The sequence below is a fragment of the Vulpes vulpes genome, chromosome 7, assembly GCF_048418805.1.
Source record: "Vulpes vulpes isolate BD-2025 chromosome 7, VulVul3, whole genome shotgun sequence".
NCBI classification, from domain to species: Eukaryota; Metazoa; Chordata; class Mammalia; order Carnivora; family Canidae; genus Vulpes; species Vulpes vulpes.
In genome coordinates, this window is record NC_132786.1 from 100,864,177 (window position 1) to 100,886,906 (window position 22,730).

At 45.2% G+C, this 22,730-nt stretch overlaps 1 protein-coding gene across 8 annotated transcripts in view; it reads right to left on the reverse strand.

The window, feature by feature from the left end:
- CDCA7L (cell division cycle associated 7 like) overlaps positions 1-22,730 on the reverse strand; it is a 51,347-nt gene that overhangs the window by 2,422 nt on the left and 26,195 nt on the right. The window contains exons 2-9 of one of the 8 annotated variants that reach the window (XM_072764530.1): positions 16,326-16,417; positions 15,214-15,354; positions 9,841-9,978; positions 5,468-5,842; positions 3,857-3,928; positions 3,571-3,741; positions 1,142-1,267; positions 452-601 (exon numbers count right to left, since the gene is read on the reverse strand). In XM_072764530.1, the coding sequence (XP_072620631.1) occupies positions 452-601; positions 1,142-1,267; positions 3,571-3,741; positions 3,857-3,928; positions 5,468-5,842; positions 9,841-9,978; positions 15,214-15,354; positions 16,326-16,373 (1,221 nt within the window). In that variant the 5' untranslated portion in view covers positions 16,374-16,417. The remainder of the gene's footprint in view (positions 1-451; positions 602-1,141; positions 1,268-3,570; positions 3,742-3,856; positions 3,929-5,467; positions 5,843-9,840; positions 9,979-15,213; positions 15,355-16,325; positions 16,418-22,730) is intronic. The other 7 variants (XM_072764525.1, XM_072764524.1, XM_072764531.1 and 4 more) reach the window with 7 other exon arrangements.

Genomic DNA, 22,730 nt, shown 5'->3' on the forward strand with positions numbered 1-22,730 from the left:
CATTTTACAGAGGGAACTAAAGAACAGGGAGGTTATATACCTACTTTATAAGGTTGAATTAGTAACAACTGAAACGAAGTTAACTGTGAATAGAGAAAAATCTTAGTCCAAGGCCGGGCACACTGAAAGCCCCCTACTGGGTGACACACCTGCCCTTGGCCTGGCCCAAGGTAACCACACCACTGGAAGAAAGGCACACAGGTCCACCTTCCAAACCAGAACTGTAAGAAAATGTGGCTCTGACCCTGGAAAACGCAATCATCTCTTCTGCCCTACTGGTCAGCTTGCTCTCTTTCCAGAAGGAAACTGCAGTTTTCATTTCCTCTAGAGTGCTGAAGGGTACACAGAGCTCCGCAGCTACAGGTCCCCGAGCAAGGGCCCAGGGAGCCTCACAGTCAACCCGCTTCCCTTTGCCAGTACAAGCCATGACAAATGCAAACACTGTTCCTACCGGGTCCAGCAGCGCAGATCTCACATCCTCCCCATAGCGATTCCGCAGGCATGGCCCACAAAACTGTCCTCGCACCCCACCACAGCTCTGGTTCCGACACACCGTCTTGGTGTCAATGGTCTTCTGCCTACACTGGTGGCAGGTGTTGCCCTGGGGAAGGAAGGCGGTGGGGGTGAACATGGGATTTATGGGGGGATACCCACAAGGCCACGTGCTGCCACTACTACCCTAATAGGACACTGTTTTACCTAAAAAATGAGGCATGATACCACAAAACCTCCCTCCAAATCATGTTTAAAAAAATTTAAACCCATTTCCTACTGACCAAAGATGCTGTCAACCTTTAGTTCCTGTATTAATCAAAAAGCATACACAAACCCCACAGTATGTTTTTTCACTGTTCAAAACTGAAATGCCATATAAATATTTAAAACGTTACTATTATAAATATGCTTTTCCAAACCATACTCCTGCCTTCCCACAGATCACATGCATCCCCTGAAGAGAACTTTCCTGAAGAGAATTCCTGCAGGAAGCTGACTTCCCCTTCCCCGTTACAGCTGACCCGCCCTTTCAGAGGGGAGGAGGCCTGAGGGTATAAGCCCAGGTACAGCTTAAAGACCATGCAGGATTTCAAACAACGGAGATGAGAATCACAATCATGCAAATGACTCATCATATGTAATTTACCAGAACTTTATCATAGATCTTATCTCGAACAGTTATGGCAACATTTTCTAGGTCCTCTTCAGTGATATCCTCCACTGGCCGAAAAGAGGAGATTCGGTGACGCCGTCTGTGCCCCTGGCATTTCCCCTGCAAAATGAGCCAAAGCCAAAGCATAAGCTATTTTCAGTAGCTAAAAAACACCTATAAAGATTTCACACTCTTGGGATGCCTGGGTGGTTAAGCATCTGCCGTCAGCTCTGGTCATGACCATGATCATGATCCCTGGAGTCCTGGGATCAAGCCCCATATCAGGTGCTCTGCTCAACAGGGAGCCTGCTTCTCCCTCACTCCCTCCCCCTGTTCATGTTCTCTTTTGCTCTCCTACTCAAATAAGTAAAATCTTTTTTTAAAAAATCACAACATAGATCAATGGAACAGAATAGAGAATCCAGAAGTGGACCCTCAACTTTATGGTCAACTAATATTCGATAAAGTAGGAAAGACTATCCATTGGAAGAAAGACAGTCTCTTCAATAAATGGTGCTGGGAAAATTGGACATCCACATGCAGAAGAATGAAACTAGGCCACTCTCTTGCACCATACACAAAGATGAACTCAAAATGGATGAAAGATCTAAATGTGAGACAAGATTCTATCAAAATCCTAGAGGAGAACACAGGCAACACCCTTTTTGAACTCAGCCACAGTAACTTCTTGCAAGATACATCCACGAAGGCAAAAGAAACAAAAGCAAAAATGAACTATTGGGACTTCATCAAGATAAGAAGCTTTTGCACAGCAAAGGATACAGTCAACAAAACTAAAAGACAACCTACAGAATGGGAGAAGATAGTTGCAAATGATGTATCAGATAAAGCGCTAGTTTCCAAAATCTATAAAGAACTTATTAAACTCAACAGCAAAGAAACAAACAATCCAATCATGAAATGGGCAAAAGACATGAACAGAAATCTCACAGAGGAAGACATGGACATGGCCAACATGCACATGAGAAAATGCTCTGCATCACTTGCCATCAGGGAAATACAAATCAAAACCACAATGAGATACCACCTCACACCAGTGAGAATGGGGAAAATTAAGGCAGGAAACAACAAATGTTGGAGAGGATGTGGAGAGAGGGGAACCCTCTTGCACTGTTGGTGGGAATGTGAACTGGTGCAGCCACTCTGGAGAACTGTGTGGAGGTTCCTCAAAGAGTTAAAAATAGACCTGCCCTACGACCCGGCAATTGCACTGCTGGGGATTTACCCCAAAGATACAGATGCAATGAAACGTCGGGACACCTGCACCCCGATGTTTCTAGCAGCAATGTCCACAATAGCCAAACTGTGGAAGGAGCCTCGGTGTCCATCGAAAGATGAATGGATAAAGAAGATGTGGTTTATGTATACAATGGAATATTACTCAGCCATTAGAAACGACAAATACCCACCATTTGCTTTGACGTGGATGGAACTGGAGGGTATTATGCTGAGTGAAGTAAGTCAATCGGAGAAGGACAAACATTATATGGTCTCATTCATTTGGAGAATATAAAAAAATAGTGACAGGGAATAAAGGGGAAAGGAGAAAAAATGAGTGGGAAATATCAGAAAGGGAGACAGAACATGAGAGACTCCTAACTCTGGGAAACGAACTAGGGGTGGGGGAAGGGGAGGTGGGCGGGGGGTGGGGGTGACTGGGTGACAGGCAGTGAGGGGGGGCACTTGATGGGATGAGCACTGGGTGTTAATTCTATATGTTGGCAAATTGAACACCAATAAAAAATAAATTTACAAAAAAAAAAAAAAAACCCACAGTCTCAGAGCTCTAGTACCATTAATGGTAACCACAGCTCTCTTCTATTTCTTGGGAATCAATCATTTACGGAGCCTCCTGCCACAGACACGGAGCCAACTTCCTTCATGGCAAGGTGATACAACAATACAGGAGCAGCTCAGGTTTTTACCTGCCCAATTAACGGGCACCAACTCTAAACTCTGTGAGGACAGGAAAAGGAGCCACAATGAATGGCCAAACCTACAAATGGGAAGAACCTAGTTTCTCCCTCCAGACTCTGAAGGCACTAAAAACGCCCCATTCCTAAAACTGAAAGGCAAAGAGCAATCACTGCCCTTTCCCACAAGGCAAATCACGAGGCCCTCGGACGCCATCGACAGGCCCTTATTGCCTCCCTCAAAGATTAAGCTGAGGGTCCTAACTCTGAGCAGCTCCTCTGCTCAACTGAGGTAAAGGAGACTCTCCAGCCTACAGCTTAGATGGGGGGAAGGGAGGGTTCTTCCTGGAGTGTGGCCCTGGGAACACCAGCACCACCAGCACCACCATCAGCAGCATCACTGCTCAGCTGCTCCAGACATACCGGTTCTTCAGGACCTCAGTGTGGCCTTAGACAAAGCATAATATGTTCACTGTGCTCAGAAAATACCCCACTAATTGTCTTCCTCCTCCTGAAGCTGTAAAACTCTTCTGCAAATTTGGCTGCTGAGACGGTGAAGTTCTCCAGGGCAAACTTCTCGGGTGGCCGTGCGCTGCGGGTCGGGTTTGTGCGTCGCGTGATCTGTCCCTCTGAGAAGGCCCGCCTCGCTGTTCTCTTCTTCTGAAAGTCAGAGCACAGACATATGCAACTGGGTGCTTCCTGGAACAAAAGCCATCTGGCGACAGATTATGTCCAGCAGCCTCGGGATAAAGAATTATAAAGGCATTCTACTTACAGAAGCTGAGTTCGGGGTTCGTACCGGGAAGAAATCTGGCATGGAGTTCAGTTCTGCCAGTAACTGGGCGAGCTGCAGTTCAGAACAGAAGAAGGACCGACATCAATATGCCTCATTCATCTAACACCTCGTAACACGTCTTCAGTTTTGCCAACATGAGAAACTTGACTTAAAGTAGTTCATGTAAGATCGCAACAGTTGTTTTATTTTTAACCTCATCTGTAAAGATTGTTATCTCCAGGGGTGAGAGGCTACTATCATCACTCATGGGAATAAAATCTATGCCCGTTCCTTACATATAAAGATCGTATCATAAGATGAATGGGTCCTTGGAATGATGAGGCTGGCTGCACGAGGCTGGAATTCTGATGGGGCCATTAATTAGCAGTGTGACCCCGACACAGATCACGGTACACACCAAGATCAAGTTTCATCATGTTCAAAACAAAAGGTTCAACTAGATTGTTCTGACAGTTATTTAGAGCTCCAAAGAAACTGTTTATGTTGATTCATTTCTCATTAACAAAAATAATTTATGGAAATATTCCCAAATAAACACCTAAGAATACCAACTAACAGGCATTAATACGCCAATGAGGATTTTTTTTTTTAAGATTTTATTTATTCATGAGAGACACAGAGCAAGAGAGAGAGAGAGAGAGAGAGAGAGAGAGACAGACAGGCAGAGGGAGAAGCAGGCTCCATCCAGGGGAATCGACATGGGACTTGATCCCGGGTCTCCAGGACCACACCCTGGGCTGAAGGCGGCGCTAAACTGAGCGACCCGGGCTGCCCCAATGAGGATTCTTTTTAATTTTAGAGTTATACAGACGTTTAAGTGTCACTCAAAACTCATGAACATAGTTATTTTAAAGATGCCGACACAGTGCTAAAAATTTCCCTTAGCTAATAACCATAAATATGTCTTAGGGTAAATTTCACTCAAAAGTGAAGCTTCTTATGTTCTTATTAGACATAGAAGAGTACAAACACACTATCATATTGTGCTTTTTAAAAAGAAAATATTAAAAATCTACCAAAATGCTAACAGTGGTTGAGTGGTAGAATTAATTCTGCATATGCAAAATTAGAAGCAAATTTGTTACTGAACAAATACAGAAAAACCAAATACACATGACAAAGGTTTCCCCCTTGTACTGCCATTCATCCTAGCAAAGATGGGTTACTGTGGCTGAAAACCACTCAGTTTAGTACCTAGGCCTCTCTCATTCTCCCGTATGACGTCCTGAAGCCCCAGCACACACTGCGGTTCTTAAGTGGGCTTCTCGACTGCCTGTGTACACTTGGCTCTGCTCTCCGACACCACTACTATTTAGAACTTCTCTTCATAGCAAACAGTAAGCAGCATGAGTTCACGGTACCAGGAAGCGGAGCTAAAAGTGGTCCTGGGGAGTCGCTTTCTGATCCCGAACCAGAGCCGACCAGCTAATAACTGGTTGGGGTCCAGAACACAGAAAAGGACACCCGATGCCCAGAGCACATTTCCTGAAAGATGCGAGGGCAGCCGCTCTGGGGGCGGTTCTGTGAGCCTCAGGAGCCACTGTTCAGTGCCCGCACCCAGCGCCCGGACTGCCCGCCCAGGGGCCTTACCATGGCTTTGTTCTCCTTGATGTTCATGGTCCTTTTCAGCAGAGCATCCGAGCCCTCCTGAGCCTCATCCCTGGAGTCATCCTCAGACTCTGAGACCGAATCTTCCCTTTCCTTCCCCTTTCTGCAGCTTCTCTTTCTTCCAAGAATTGCTTTTTTATTGTCCTGTAAGCGTGTGCTAGAAAACAGTGGCTCCGAGGAACTGTCATCTGACTTTTTCGTCAGTTTCTTGGTGGGGAACTGAAAGGCGACTCGAAGACCAATGCTGCTTCTCCTCGGCCTCCTTCTTCTGGGTGTAGCCTTCTCTCCTTCATCCTCTTCCTCTTCTTCACTCACCAAAGACTCCTTACCAGCATCACTCAAATCTGACTCCACGAGCTAACAAAAGGAGAGAAAAGGAGAAAGACTAGAAACAATGTTTCCTAACAGACCTTCAAAAACACCTTACTTAAAAGCACTCTGGGGGCACCTGGGTGGCTCGGTGCTTGAGCACCTGCCTTTGGCTCAGGTCGTGATCCCAGGGTCCTGGGCTCGAATCCCGCCATCAGGCTCCCCAAAAAAATAATAAATCTTTTTTTTTTTTTTAAGCACTCTGACATTATTGTAGAGAAAAAATGAGAAGAAAGCTCCTTTTTCCGAGTTCCCACTGAACTCTTCAGTTAGGCGCTCGGGTGGTCTGCAGGTGAATCTGGTCCAAAAGCCACTGCCTCCTGCAGCCCGGTGCCCCGGCCATGACCACCGGCAGCGGCTCCTAGGAGCACGGGCTGGACGCGGGGCGCCGACAAAGCAGGGCTCCTCCTCCGGCCACGTATTATGGGGAAGAGCCAAAGAAAAGGGAATGCATGGCCTTAGAGTTATCTTCAAATACAAATGGAGTGCTGAGGGGGAAAAAAAATACTGACCATACTGCCCCGAAGAACAGGAAGAGGATTCATGGGCAGGAGGGACAGGAGAGGTGACTTCACCTCAGTGAAGTGACAGGAGAGCAAGCAGAGGACTGGCCATCGGGGTCAGTGGGGGAAACTTCTCCCCAGGACATGCTGGGTCCTCACTCCCAGGGATATCCCTTCCCTTTTCTGCAACCCGTAGAGCTGCGGGGTGAAATCAAGGCCGACAGCTCTTGGGTTGTTGTGAAGCACCTGTTCAGGCAGCCCAGGAAATTCTTGCCCTGAATTTTCTAATTCTGCTTGGTACAGGTTTCTGGCACTAAAACGTAACTCAGCCTTACACGTGAGACACAGAACATAAGGCAATGGCAGGGTGGGGACATTACCCAGGTGATGAGGGGGTGACATCTGAGATGCGAGGGGACGCTTAGCAATGGCAGAGCTGGGCTTGAACATCGAGATCAAGGCTACCTCCTGTGCATCTTTCCTTTACTACATGCTGGAAAGTTTAGTCTGAGACCCTCTGTCAGGGATTCTGGACAACAGGGCCACTCTGAGAACAGGGAATAGCCCACGATGGGCCCACGACTGAGGTAAAGGACTCAGCTGCCCCCTCCGTGACCGCCCCCTGAATTCTAGCTTGACTCAAGTTAAAAGTAAGGCAGAGGAGGGGCGCCTGGCTGGCTCGGTTGGTGGAGTGTGCAACTCTTAATCTCAGGGTTGTGAGTTCAAGCCCCACATTGGGCATGGAACCTACTTTAAAAGAAAAAAATTTTTTATAAAATTTTATTTATTCATTCACGAGAGAGGCAGAGACACAGGCAGAGGGAGAAGTAGGCTCCCTGCGGGAAGCCCAATGCAAAACTTGATCCCAGGACCCCGGGATCACAACCTGAGCCATAGGCAGAGGCTCAACCACTGAACCACCAGGTGCCCCAAGAAAATTAATTTTTAAAAATATATTGAGGCACCTGGGTGGCTCAGTCGGTTGAGCATCTGACTCTTGATCTCAGCTCAGATCCTGATCTCAGTGCCCTAAGTTCAAACCTTCTGTTGGGCTCCACGCTGGGCTGGAGCCTACGTAAAAAAGAAAGGAAAGGAAAGGAAAAAGGAAAGGAAAAGGAAAGAAAAGAAAAAAGAAAGAAAAAAGAAAAAAGAAAAGAAAAGAAAAGAAAAGAAAAGAAAAGGAAAAGGAAAAGGAAAAGGAAAAGGAAAAGGAAAAGGAAAAGAAAAGAAAAGAAAAGAAAAGAAAAGAAAAGAAAAGAAAAGGGAGGAAAAAAAAAACCCCTTCATGCAACTACCAAACCTTGGTGTATATATAAATCCACAACAAGTCAAGTAGAGAAGACTATAGCGTTATTGATTTATCCTTTTGTTTGTTTTTTAGTATCCTGAACTTTCTACATTGGTAGCTTTGGAATGCAAAAACAGTGGGATTGGAGGAATCCAATTTTAGAAAGAGAGTGTTGGAGAACTTCAGAGGAAATCTCTCTCAAATTGGTTTTATTTATCTTCATCATCCCCTAACCCATATCTCTTTACTAAGGACTCTCTGAAGGACTACAGTAGGTGAGAGCAAATATAAAGACGGGAGGCAAAGAACTCAAGGGCCGCACCACTGCTGTGGTAGCCTCATGTGTGGCTAGACCACCAGACACCAAGTAACATCCTAGTATCAGAAAAGGCAGTCTCCTCCGCCTTCACTAGGGTGAGCAGGAGGCTGGGGAGGGAGGCAATAATGCTTATGTGTTCATTGAATTTTAAAATAAAATCTGCAGGGGATCCCTGGGTGGCCGAGCGGTTGAGCGCCCGCCTTCAGCCCCGGGCGTGATCCTGGAGACCCGGAATCGAGTCCCATGCCGGGCTCCCTGTGTGGAGCCTGCTCCTCCCTCTGCCTGTGGCTCTGCTTCTCTCTCTCTCTCTGTCTCTCATGAATAAATGAATAAAATCTTTAAAATAAATAAATAAAATCTGCAGGTGGACCTGCCCAACGATACGAGTGACAGCAGTCAGCATGTCCCAATTCATACCCTAAATATACAGACCATTAAAAAAAAAATTCTGGAGTAGCCTTCACTGTGCTAAAAACATGGATCCTTTGAATACCCTGAGATCACTTAGCTAACAATCAGAAGATAAATAAGTCACTAGGAGTAGAAGATACCATTAAGGTTTGGAAGGATTTTAGTGCCTTGCTGGCAAGGAAAACTGTGGAGCCCGGCTGGCCAGAACACATCAACGGCCTTACAAGCAGCTTCAGTAAAGAAAGCCAAAGGAGGGCCGGGGCCTGTAGGTTGGCAGAGCTCTGTGTTGTTATTCCCGGGGGGATCAACATCAAACAAGGCAGCCTACCATTAGGGCTTTCAGGCCTAAGCTCCCCCCCACCACCACCCTAGGAAAAGGTGAGGAACAAAGCAAACCTACTAGTTACAGCTTATTTAGATTTCCATACAAGTTCCACACCAGACAGGGTTCCTCCTTAGGAGCTTCTGAACGTGACGAGGTTTTACCTCCATCCTTTATCCTGATACCCAAGAAGGAGATGGTGGACTGATTTGGGGGGATAAATGTGTGCTATTTTTCAGTTAGTATAAAATACTTTTATGCCTGGGGAAAAAAAACCCAAAGGCTGTTCTTTAAAGTTACGCGGAGATTCAAATACTAGTTGGCAGCACAGAAGCCTAAATCTATGCAGTGAAGGAAGAAATCCCCAGTCTTCCGAAAGGCAAGTGCTGAGAGCACATTTCCCTCAGGAATCTGACATGGCCAGGCCATCTTTATCATTTAAAGAGCATTTCTTTCTTTCTTTTTTTTTTTTTTTTAAAGATTTTATTTATTTATTCATGAAAGACATACACAGAGAGAGGCAGAGACACAGGCAGAGGGAGAAGCAGGCTCCATGCAGGGAGCCCGACATGGGACTTGATCCCGGGACTCCAGGATCACACCCTGGGCTGAAGGTGGCGCTAAACCGCTGAGCCACCTGCGCTGCCCTAAAGAGCATTTCTGCATCCAAATCAAGAACACACAGGGAAAACTCTAACTTTGTACCACAGCTCAGTTTTGGCCAAATTAACTCCACACGTAAGAACATGACTTTACACACAAGAAAGGATTTGTAGGAACTTGCTACTCCTAGGCAGACGGTCCTCTTTTCAGATAAAAGATGTTTAAGAAAAAAAAAAAAAGATGTTTAAGAAAGCCTGAAATAAATTCTTTCACGAGGACAATTAAGGGACACCTGAGACACGCGCCCACCCCGGGAACTCGCAGGTACCAGTGGATTTCCGCTAGGAGAACAATGGACTGGTGGACCAGGGATTAGCCTAGACTAGCACTTCTCAATCTCGGTAACCGGCTTCTAAGACACACACACGTAAGAAAAAGTCATTGGTTTGGGACGTGACTCCTCCTTCCGAGTGAAACTACAATTCAGGAACAGGACTGAGAACAGGAGAACCCGCGCTCTCCCACGTTGAGGATTATTACCAGCACTTCTGGGTTACTATTTCCATTCAGCTCATTCTGTGTAAATCCTTCAAACTCTTCCATCTCTGAGTCCGTGTCCTCTATAAAAATCCTTCGCAGCTCTTCCGTGAAGTATTTGGAACGGAAACGCACATCTTGCTGCATTAAAAACACGCAAACATCATAAAGGAAGAAGAACGGAGGCTTCCGGGGGGGGGAGGCGAGGGGGCAGGCAAGGGCTGTTGAACGGGCAGCGTCTGTTCGAGGTGGGGGAGCGCCCTGGTTGACGGGGACCACCTGGCAGCTTGCCCGCAAGAGCCTGGCGCTCGCTCACACTTACCAGAGGGTGAACCGGTCAATGGCAGGTTATGTGTATTTTACCCCAGCGCACACACACGCGCACACACACGTTCCTCTACAGATTAGGGAAACAGGACTGGGCAATCTGAGATGATCAACTGCACCACTTCCAAATGTCAGAACGGCCCAGGCTGAGCCAGCTACTTTGCTGCCGGGGGGGGGGGGGGGGGGGGGGGGCAGTGGGCTCCATTTCTCCTGCCAGGGCCCGAGGAAGGTCGGGCACAGCACCGATCCCGAGCGAGGGGGGCCAGAGCGGCTCCCTGCCACGCGCTGGCCTGCCCTCCGCGCACCTGTCCAAGGCCGACTCCCCCACGTCGGGAGCGCACCTGCCTGGCTCTCTGCGGGAAGGGGCCGGAGCCCTCCCCGGCCCTCCCCGGCCCCCGGGACAGCCTCTCCTGCCTCTCCTGTGGGAGGTGCGAGGCCAGCAGCCCCCACCAGGTAGCCGGTGAGCAGGAGGAAAGACGCGCCAGGACCCTTAAAAAAGAAAGACATTTTCAAAGGACTTTCTGTCTTTTGAACCCAGAGAAGGAAAGAAACCGGGGCTCCGTAAATGGCACTCCGGGAAGAAAGGAGGGGACAGACAGACCTGCGGTGCGGGAAGGAGTCGCACAGACCAGCCTCCTCCAAGCTGGCAACCAGGGCTGGAGTCCGTGTCCCCAGTTGCCTCTGACGCCTCTTCCTCCCACACCCGATATAGCAATGACCCCCCATCACACCACATTTGGTTGGGGAATCTTTATCTCCCCCACTGCCTCTCCCTGACTTTAATTATATACTTCTTCAAGCTCAGATAATCTCTGGAGAAAAACAGATATAATAGATGAGTGGGAAAATTTACAGGGGGATAGAGGAAGAAATGCCTATATCCAGCATTTTCTTAAGCTTAAATGTCTCCTATGAATTATTATGGGTAATTGGAGTGAGTGTGCTTGGAGCTAAATTACTTTGTCCCTTTGTTGATAGCTGTGGTGCAGCTGCTTGGAAAAAAAAAATACAAACAGAAAAGAGAAGTTTCCTTAAAGTGAAATTCAAATTGTGTTTAAGGAAGACCAAAGTCAACATTGTTCATACTCCATACAAGTTTGTGCAGCTCCTCTTGGCTGGTTAACACGGACTGTGAATGTGTGGGGTCGGGGTGGGGAAGCAACAGTCCTGGGGCTTATTTTTGTAAGGAAGACTGGTGCACAGCTGGCTGCCGCAGAAACCCACCATGAAGTTGCTAGCTCCACCAGCAGGAAACATCTGGCTCACAGAGCCCGGAGCCGGTCTCTACAAGCGGGTTTAGAGCAATGGGGGTCTATGTGTACATTTCCTCATATACCCACTGTCCCTGCCTAGGGCCCAGAGAGAACAAGTCACCTCTTAGAGCAGCAAGTTCTAACCGTCCAGTCCTCTCTGGCTCTCTTTTCCCTTTGAAAAGCCTCACAGGGAAATAAATGGTCAGGCTGAGAGAAATCAGTATCTTTGGTGACCAGATAGAACACAAAAACAACTTAGCCACAGTCCTAAACCAAGGCCCCTGCTTTTCTTCTCCTTATTCCACAAGATATAAACAAGAACTGAGCCTGGGTGGCTCCATCAGTTAAGCGTCGGACTCCTCATGTTAGCTCAGGTCTTGATCTCAGGGTTAGGAGTTCAAGCCCCACTGCGGGCTCCGCACTACATATGGAACCTCCTTGAAAAAATGAAAAAAAAAAAAAAAGATAAGTACAAAAAACCATCCTTACTGTGAGTCTTTATAAAGCAAAGTATCTACTCCACAGTCTCACTGCAATCTTGGTTACAACACTCACATAGCATTTTGCTCTCCAGAATTTGCTGTCCTTTCAAATCAATACCAGGCAGTATGTTCTGGACCTTGATCACCTATATCTATCTACCATGATCAAGAATGTAAGCAAAGAACAGATGAGAAGAGGAACTAATAAAGTGGTTAAACTTTTTATTTGGAAGCTCATGTAACGTGAAGGAACAGACAGGAAAATGATGGTAAGCTAAAGAGTGAGACCAGCATCCCACCTCAATTCCACCCCATGGGTACTCATTTACCAGTGGGAGCTGAGCATATGGAACATGGGGAAAGGAAAACACGAGTAAGCAGTCCAGCCCTAGAATGCTAGAAAGCATTGTTCAAGTATGAGGCGCCTTCCACTGAGGAGGTAACAGGTTAGCGGGGCAGTGGGACAGGTCCACAGTAACCACAGTCAGGATCTTCGTTCTAAGGGAGATGCAAGCAAGATGGCATATGGAAAGAAGGAAAGAGGGGATCCCTGGGTGGCTCAGCGGTTTAGTGCCTGCCTTCGGCCTGGGGCATGATCCTGGAGTCCTGGGATCGAGTCCCACATCCGGCTGCCTGCATGGGGCCTACTTCTCCTTCTGCCTGTGTCTCTGCCTCTCTCTCTCAGTCTGTGTTTCTCATGAATAGATAAATAAAACCTTTAAAAAAAAAAAAAAAAAGGAAAGAAAATTCAGGAAAACTTCCAAGGAGCAGCAGCATTTGAACTGGATCCAAACCGGGGTGGACTCTAGAAGAAACGAAGAGAAGACAGATAAGCAGAACAAAGAGCACAGACCAGCATATATGCAGGCAAAACCAGTGCACGAGGAGGGTGTCCGTGAGGCTTCTGGTCCACCACGCTACAGGGGAGTTGAAGAAAAGAGGAGGCTGCAAAGCGATGCTCCCGGATTTCAAACATCCCGGCCACACGCTTCTCAGATGTGGGGGCTGAGACAAGCCCCTTCGCTGCTGCCCTGAGCCTGTGTCATCCCCTGTGAAACAGGGACAGTAACAACACCGACCCTGTCCCTGGGGAGGTGCTTGAACTCAGGGCGAGCTGAATTAAAAGCACACGGTCACAGGCCATCTGAGGCACGCTGGCATCACACCTGGCAGTGGGGAGCAGGAAGGGGGGGGGGCTTGAATGCACAGAAGTAGCAGGGGTCAGAGCAGCAAAAGCAGCTGCTTTGGTTTTAAGTTTTTGTTTTTTTAAGATTTTATTTATTTATTCATGAGAGACACAGAGAGAGAGGCAGAGACACAGAGGGAGAAGCAGGCTCTATGCAGAAAGCCCGATGTGGGACTCGATCCCGGGTCTCCAGGATCACACCCTGGGCTGAAGGCGGCGCTAAACCGCTGAGCCACCCGGGCTGCCCATTTACAAATTTTTTTTTTTTTTTTGAGCACAGGTGACACACAGTGTTACATTAGTTTAAGGTGTACAACACAGTGATTCACCTTCTTGATACTGTGCTCACCAGTGTAGCTACCATCTGTCACCACACAACTCTGTTACAGTATCAACTACATTCCCTATGGTGCGCCTTCGAACACCCCCCCGTCCCCCACAGTGACATACTTCCTGTGTAACTGGAAGCCTAGACCTCCCACTCACCTTCACACACCTCACCCGTCTCCCCACACCTCACCCATCTCCCCAACCCCTCCCTGCTAGCAACCATCAGTCTATTCTCTGTATTTATAGGTCTGATTCGGCTTTTTATCTATTTTATTTTTTTGATTCCACGTGAATGAGATCATATGGTATTTGTCTTTCTCAGACTTACTTACTTCACTTAGCTTAACACCCTCTAGGTCCTTCCATGTTGTGGCAAATGGCAAAAACCTCATCCTTTTCATGGCTGCATTAATATTCCACTGAACACATATTTAGCATCTTCCTTATCCATTCTTCTATTGATGGACACTTAGGCTGTTTCCCTATCTAATCATCAGGAAAACGCGCATCAAAACCACAATGAGGTATCCCCTCACACCTGTCAGAATGGCTAAAATAAAAGACAACAAACAAGTGTTGGTGAGGATGTGGAGAGAAAGGAAGCCTCACATACCACTGGTGTAAGCGCACACTGGTACAGCCACTGTGGAAAACAGTAGTAGGGAGGATCCTCAAAAAATTAAAAATAGAACTACCTTATGATCCAGTAATTTCACTAGCGGGTATTTACACAAAGAAAACAAGAACACTAATTTGACACTTATGTTTATTCCAGCATTGTTTACAACAGCCAAGATATGGAAGCTGTTTTGTTTCTGGATGCCACTGCACTGCTGGGCTCCAGGCTCAGCTCTTCACACACATGCTGCGCTGCTCAGAATGCCCCTCACGGCGGGTCCACGGGCTCTACTCTCCCTCACTGCCTGACCATGCTCAAATGGTTCCTGAGTAAGGCAAAGCTCACGGCCAGACCTTAGTGCTGTAACTAAGGTAAGGGCCATGAGCATCAGGGGAGCTGCAGGAGGCTGGAACACACAGGCAGCCAAGTGATCAAGCAGGCACTTACAGTGTATCATAAAGTGCTTCTAGAACCTCCTACACTTGCCCAGTTGAAGCAAGGTGGGTTTAATTTACAGCCTCTTGAGAGAGGCTATGGTCCAGGGAGAATGAAGAATTTTGAGAGCCACAATGAATGCAGAAGAAAATGCTACAGAAAGCTAGCTATTTCGACTGGCCATACCACTGCTAAGGCATAATATAAACCTCCAGGAAACTAACTCTCAGAGAAACGTAATTTGTGTTTGCCAGAGATCAAAGTAATCCAAGAAAGAATAAGGTTCGACCTGGCAATTCCAAGAGTGGGGTGTCAATAGAAACCCGCTACAGGAGCACAGGGACACGACTATCTCGTGGTAACCACATGTTCCTGCATGGCACTGCGGTGTGGACGGTGGCTGTGCAGGACCACCTCTCCCCTCCCAGCCACATGGGAGCACTCTGAATACAACCTGGACACAGGCTGCAAGCCCTGAGGTTGCAAAGGAAATAGATCTGATCATGTGAGGCCCTATTTTAAAAAAAAAAAAAAAAAAAACTATTATAGAAAGGGCTTAAACAGTAAAAGTGATCTAGGTAGCCTCATTGGTTCTTAAAACATGAAGGCAAAACATTTATAAAATAAAATGCTCGACAATTAACTGCTATCACCAATCTCAGACCATATTCAAATAAAAGAATATCTGAACCAAGATCCAGGCTTCCAGAAGACCATGCCTTCCATGAAAGGAAGCATCTGTACCTGTTTCCCTGATTCCAGTGAGTCAAAACTATCACAGCTCTCCTCTGATGAGAGGGTTTCCATGGGAACATCATCTCGGAAACCGACAAACTCTTCATCATCACTGGGGGCGTTAAAGATGTCAGCCACTTCTTTAGGGATCTGTTTTGGATTCAAAAAAGAAGAAGGATAAGACCAAGGGCTGTTATAATCACTTAGGGAAATTTTCTAGAAAGGAGGAGGGATTAGCATCTACTAGCTCTATCAATCTACTAGGTCGCAGATCTGCCATGGTCGCCAAGAAGACCCCAGATACCCCGGAGCAAAATGTGCTTCAGCTGATCCCTCATGGCAACAAAAGAAGGTAGGGGAGGGAAAGATTAGACTGTTTTTCAAACTCTAGAGATATATCCTATCTTACAGAGAATGTCAAGGCCATATCTAGATGGAAACCCTATGTGATCTCTACACAAAAAATAAAGGAACAGTCATCATTTGTGAGAAAACAACTATTTTTCTCCTGCAGTGGATCTGTCTTTAAATATCATCCATGTCAAAATAAGATGATACTAATAAGCTCGTTTCCTCATTTCCACCTATTGCTCTTTGATTTTTTTGTTCTTTGTCATCTGCTGATTCAGACATGAAAACTCATACAATGAAATAAGTAGCTTTGTTGCTCCTTTTTTCTCTCTCAATCAAGTAGTTTCAAAATTAATTTCAAGAGAATGTAAACACTACTGTAGGCAAGTATTCCAAGAAGGAATGTTATCAGCACTCTTAATCTAACAAGTATGTATTAGTTCAGAATTCATTTTCATATGCTGAGTACCTATTTGTTCCCAACTCTCTATTTTGAACAAGTTCAAAACCATAGAAAGCGGGCAGCCCCGGTGGCGCAGCAGTTTAGCGCTGCCTACAGCCTAGGGCATGATCCTGGAGACCCTGGATCAAGTCCCACATCAGGCTCTCTGCATGGTGCCTTCTTCTCCCTCTGCCTGTGTCTCTGCCTCTCTCTCTCTCTCTCTCTCTCTCTGTGTGTGTGTCTCTATGAACAAACAAAAAAATCTTTAAAAAAAAAAAAAAAACATAGAAAGCTGAAGGAATAGGACAACCATCTACATATTCTTTACCTGGAGTCCCCATGTGTCACCACCTTTGCTTTCTCTGTCAACAAACATTAAGTGGAACCATCAGCATTTGCTAGTATTTCACAGTTTTTGACCTAAAGAAATAGCCATTTATTTAGTACGAGCCAGCTTATTCCACCTATATTTAAGTTGCAGACATCATACTAATTCACCCTCAAATACTTCAGCACACATCGCCTGAAAATAAAAACATTCCCCATTCCCCTTAGAGCCGTAAAACTACAATCATACCTAAAATAATTCACATTAATTCAATAGTATCATTCATTACAAGCTCATATTTAAATGTCTACAACTGTCCCAAAATGTCTTTTTTAACTTTAAGGGGGCTAAAGGGATCCATTCAAGCAAAGATCATGCATTTTATTTTTTTTATGACACTGTTTTTTGCTGCTTTTCGTAACACTGATATTACTTAAATAACCCAAGACTACCGCCTTGTTGAATGCCATACGTTCCGAGTTTATCTCATTGGTCACTGATATACTTTACTGAAATATTTTTGGCAACAATTCTATACAGATGACATGCACTTCTCAATGCAATGCATAAGGAGGCACAAAATAACAAGTTATTCCCTAGTAATTAGTAGTGTCTTTTAACGTAATCATAAAATTTTTCAAACATAATCCCAAGTAGGTAGAACAGCATAGTGAACACACACAGGGACCAGCTATCAAGCAGTCCTGCGCCCATGGCTAGTCTTGCTCCAGCTGTATCCCTATCCAACTGCCCTCCTTCCAAATTATTCTGAAGCAACTGAAGATAACAGCATTTCGCCCTGTATCATCAGGAAATACATAGTCTGTCTTCACAGTTCCGTCAACCTATATATTTTTTTTTTAACTCACGGTTTATTTGTATCATGATTTGAATAAGGTCCATACATTGATCAACAGAAAAGTCTTTTCTTATGGGTCCTTTTTTTTTCCTTTGGCAACTTATTTTTTTAAAAAACTGGGTCCTTTCACTGTGAAGTTTGCGAGAGTCTGGAAGGTTGGGGTTTTTGTTTGTTTTTTTGCAGCTGCAAGATGGTATTTAGTAGACTCCAACATCTCCTGGGATTTCCTATGATTCGGTATTTAGAGTTACAGGCTGTCAGATTCAAGTTCACTTCTTTCTGGCAAAATGACTACTTCATAGGTAGTGCTGCATTCTTTACTCAGAAAGCACCTAATGTCTGGCCATCTCTGGTCTTCAGTGGTGATGCTCTCTGATCAAGTTACGGCAGGATGTGTCATATTTCTCCTTAGCAAAAAGACCTTTTCCTCTTTGTATTTAGTAAGAAATAAGTAGGGTGATAGTTGACCTTCTGGGATTATCCTTCCCTGGTTAATTGGTGATTAACCAATTCACTGAGTGGTTTCAGCATCCACTGATAGATAACTCTTATTTGAATCAATTACCACACATTAGCGATTGTACAATGGTCGTTTTCAAATTCTATTCGTTCTTCATGTATTAGCTGGCATTCTTCTCCAACACAATATTCTCTCTTTTGCTGTCTCTCCCTCTCTCTGCTTCTCTCGCTCCCATGTAGATTTATGGAATTTTAATTTACTGTGCCATATAATCCATCATTGTCACTGTTCTTTCTGATGTTCAAATTGTTCTAACTTTGGCCATTGGGAGCTCCTTCATGCCAGCTGCTATGTTCTTTTGACACAACCCTAACGGTCTTTGGGCACCTCTTTGCTTTCCAGCACAAGGGTACCAAGCTAGCCTTATACTTTACCTGCCCCAGACCAAGGCACTCAGGCATTTAGAAATCAGAAGTGAGAACTCATACGCTCTTTGCTAAGTATCATTGCTTCTAGGCTTTTGGACAGAGTAAGGACATCTGAATGTCTCAAGTCACACGTTTATAGTAACACCTTGAATTCAAATCCAACACAGCAGGAGTCTTCCTTACCTCCCTCAATTCCACATTATTTCCCTTCCCCACGATGAAAATTCCTACCCTCGGTATTTCTCACACATTTACCCATTTGCTTTATCTACAATACACACAAAAAAGTTTCAAACTTACACCATCAACACCACTACCAACGATAATCATCAACAGTAAATCACTGTTCTTGGGGATGCAAATGTACTTTATCTGTACTTCTCATTCATCATGGGAATATTAAAGAGACATCCTCAAGGATTGAGATTTTAATAAAACAATTTTTACTGCTATAAGGCTTTCTTTTGGGGGGGGTGGAGGAGGGAAGGGAAGGGGAGAGGGAGAGAGAGAATCTTAAGCAAGTTGATCCTATGACCCTGAGATCATGATCTGGGCCAAAATCAAGAGTTGGATGCTTAATTGATTAAGCCACCCAGGTGCCCAAATGCTATAAGACATTCTTATGTGAAACTGGCACTTAGAATTATTATAATAACTTTGTGTCTGGGGAACCCCGAGGTTGCACAGACCACACTGTGTTGCACTAGCATATACAGAGTTGTGCGTTCAAAAGTTACTTCAATTCTTTGAATTCTTTTTTTCTGTGCATTGACTTAATTTTACAGTTAGGTTCATTTAAGAAATTACTAATCTCTAATCTTATTTTTACCATGATTTTAATGTTTTTTTTTATGTTTCTTGTTTAAAAAATGATTAGAAAGTCAATGGCTCAAACAAAGGAAGTTTAACATTTGGTTTATACAGAGCACGAATCCAGAAACTGAATATGCCAAGTTTAATAGTGTCAGAGGATTAATTACAAACGCTTTCACACCATCTAATGAAATTACTTCTTGGGACAAACAGGCCAACATCGAAGTAAAATTCCAGTAAAAACAATTAAAAAAAAAAAAAAAAACCTGCCACATTTATGCTGAGAAACTCTAACAAAGCCTGAAATGACTCTTGGGAGGAAAAGTAAAACTTTTCATAAGGAGGTAGGTACATTTTTTTTTTTTAAGATTTTATTTATTTATTCATGAGAGACACAGAGAGAGGCAGAGACACAGGCAGAGGGAGAGGCAGGCTCCCGGAGGGGAGCCTGACAGGTCTCAATCCCAGAACCCAGGATCACACCCTGAGCAAGGCAGATGCTCAACCACTGAGCCACCCAGCCGTCCCCATAAGGAGGTACATTTAAAAGGTATTTGGCAGGGGGATCCCTGGGTGGCGCAGCGGTTTGGCGCCTGCCTTTGGCCCAGGGCGCGATCCTGGAGACCCGGAATCGAATCCCACGTCAGGCTCCCGGTGCATGGAGCCTGCTTCTCCCTCCGCCTGTGTCTCTGCCTCTCTCTCTCTCTCTCTGTGACTATCATAAATAAATAAATAATTTAAAAAAAAATTTTTTTTAAATAAAAAATTTAAAAAAATAAAATAAATAAAAGGTATTTGGCACCCGTTATCTTTTCGAAGATACTTTTTGTTGTTTCTTCATGAAACCAATAGGTCAAGAGAGTGCTTGTAAGGAGATAAACATACATAATACTTATCAAAGTGTAAGTGTGCTACATTTTACGTAACCCACCCTTTCAGTCCCTGAAGTGGAGTCAGAGAGGGGCCGTGATTGGTTTCGGCTGTCTTCGTTTGATTTCTCACCGTTCTAAGAGTCAGAAAGCTCCACAGGCCCAAAAGCTTGTTTTTAAATAGAAAGTTAAAGGAGGAGGGGCAGACCCTGTCATGATTTAATGGAAGCACCTGGAAGGAATGGAGAGGCTGGCAATATGAATACAGTGCTTCCGGCGGCAACTGCATCAGCCTGGGCACAGCTGCAGCTCGCCGGGCTGTGAATCCTGTGTCCCACCCTCCCCATTCCCGCCTGATCATCTAGGACTTCGAGTTTGCTCCAGAGGTGTCACAGGGGGGCTGTAATTACCAATTAGGAACAAAAGGAAAAAAAAAAAAACATTTTCAAAAAAGCAAAAACCACTATGCATTCTTGGGGCATGCAGAGCTCTGCTTCTTGCTGCCTCACTTCAAACGGCTTTAAGAGAAGAGTTTCAGTCACAAGCTCCAGGATTTAGCAAAAATTTCAGTAAGATGTTCAAGTGTCTTCAATGCAAGACACTGTTTAACATACTTGACGAAGATATCAGGATTTCTAGCAGAACCTGCTAAAAGATTCACAGGGACACCCTTCTAATGTGTGTCACCAGTTCAGCAATATAACATATTAGGCCCAAGGATTTGTACTTCTCTGTGCAGATCACCAGTGACTCACTGGGTAGTTGCATCGTGCAATGAGTGCAACAGACTTCTTCCTCCAAAGCTTATGTTCCATTTGATTGTGTCACAAAATACTACTACTGATAATAATGGTAATAATTAAAGTAACAGGAAAGAAAATATTAAAAACTGCCAACCAGTGCATTTATATATAACTAGTCAAACTTGCACAGTAGGAAAACTGCAATTCAGCTAACCAAAAAGAAATCAAGGAAATTCCCTTCTAAAAGTGAAAAGACTGTTTAATGGATTTATAATTTTTTAAAGGACACAAATTTATTCTATTCCTTTCATATGCCCTCGTTACATCTCCCCACTCTGTCCTTGCAGGGATAATAATGCATCACCAAGAGTCAACTGGGGACCAGGAGTCAAATCCCCTACAAGAACACAGGAACTAGGATGGAGTCCCCAGCGCCTAAGACAGGGCCTGGCCAAGAGCAGGTCATCAGTAACCCATGCTGGAGTGCTGGAGGTATCACATGCATCTGCCCTTGCAGTCAGTTTCCTAGGGAAGGTGTATAGGATGAAAAGGTGCACTCTATACCACTCCTATCCAAGAGGAACTAAAGATTCTCACCCGGACCATCTACCTACAAAGTAGTCACATACACAGCTCCTCCTCCAGAAAGGACGACAGATTTCACTTATAGGCCCTTTATAAACATTACCTCAGAGTTCAGCTTGGGAACAAGAATGCAAGCCCAACAGGCTTTGGGGCTAAACAGAAGGATGACACGGCAGCAGCTCAGGATAAGACACCATGGGACAGGGCTCACTGACGAACTCAAGCACGAGTCCAGAAGGGTTGGCCACCGTCCACCCCAGTAGACTGCTGCCATGCAGGAACGGGGATCCAGTGTGCCCCACCTTCAGCCTTCCCAGAGAAGCCAGGAATCTTGGTCTTGGTGAGAAATCTCCCAGCTGTAAAACGTCAGCTTTTAATAATTTAAGAACCAAACACGGGCTTGGATCTCACACTCATTCAGGGAAAGCGTGCATCAGAACTCACGGTGCTTTGCAGAACAGCAAGGAAATTTTAAATGCAAAATTTCAAATATTACCAACAGCGTATCTACTAGTGTCTGGAACTAACAGTAGTGGACACTGAAGTTCTAAGAAAACTAAGTAAGAAGAAAGACTTCAAATTAAAGATAGCCCAGCCACCCTCTTTCTCTACAACAAGGTGGGACAGCAGTTTGGCAGGGGCAGAGGCCCTGAGGACACAGAGACCCTGATGGACAAGAGGGTGATGACCCTCGAGGTCGAGCCCCGTGAGACCACTGAGAATGTCAAAGCCAAAATCTAAGACAAGAGGGGCAGCCCATCTGACCAGCAGCATCTGATTTTTGCAGGTGAACAGCTGGAGGATGCCTGCACCCTCTCAGACTACAGTATCCAGAAAGAGTCCAGCCTGCACTTGGTGCTGTGCCTGCAGGGTGGCACCACTGAGCCCTCCCTCCACCTGCTGGCCAAAGACACAACTGCAACCAGATGATCCCCCGCCAGCATTCTGCTCACCTGCATACCTGCGCCCCAAGAAGTTTCAAATAAGGCCCCTCCCTTGGCTCTTCCCTTGCCTCAAGGCCCTGGCACCTCAATAATGTTTCCCTTTCACTAACTGGAGCAGACAAATCAGTTAACTCATTTAAAAATTGCCCTTCCCTTATTCCCAGCAGCACTGTTTAGAACAGCCACAAAGCAGAGGCAACCCAAGCATCCATCAATGCATAAATGGACAAACAAAATTCATATACACGTCAAATTAAGTACTATTCAGCCTTCGGAAGGAAATTCTAAAAATATTGAATCATGAAACTAATATGTTTAAGGTTTTAAATATATTATATCTCCAAAAATTTTTTTAGAAGAACAAAAAAACTAGTCCGAATCAAGTCTGTCGGGGGAAGAGCCTGGGACTCTGCATCTTTAGCCAAGTCTTCTGGTGACAGACACTAGTTTGCCGAACACACACTCAGAGGAGAGATGATCAGGCCCATTTTCTGCTTCTGTCCTGTGGAGTGTGACTTTTCCTACTTCACGCTAGCTATTAACGTGCATATCTTATCCTCCTTAATGGACAGCTAATGGACAGCATCTCTCCATTTCTCTGGCATCTTTCTCACCATATCACTCCGTCCCACACCAAGAACAGTCTTGAGTACTTAGAGGTTTTTAATTGATATTTATAATTGATGAGCAGCTTAAGTCAAAAA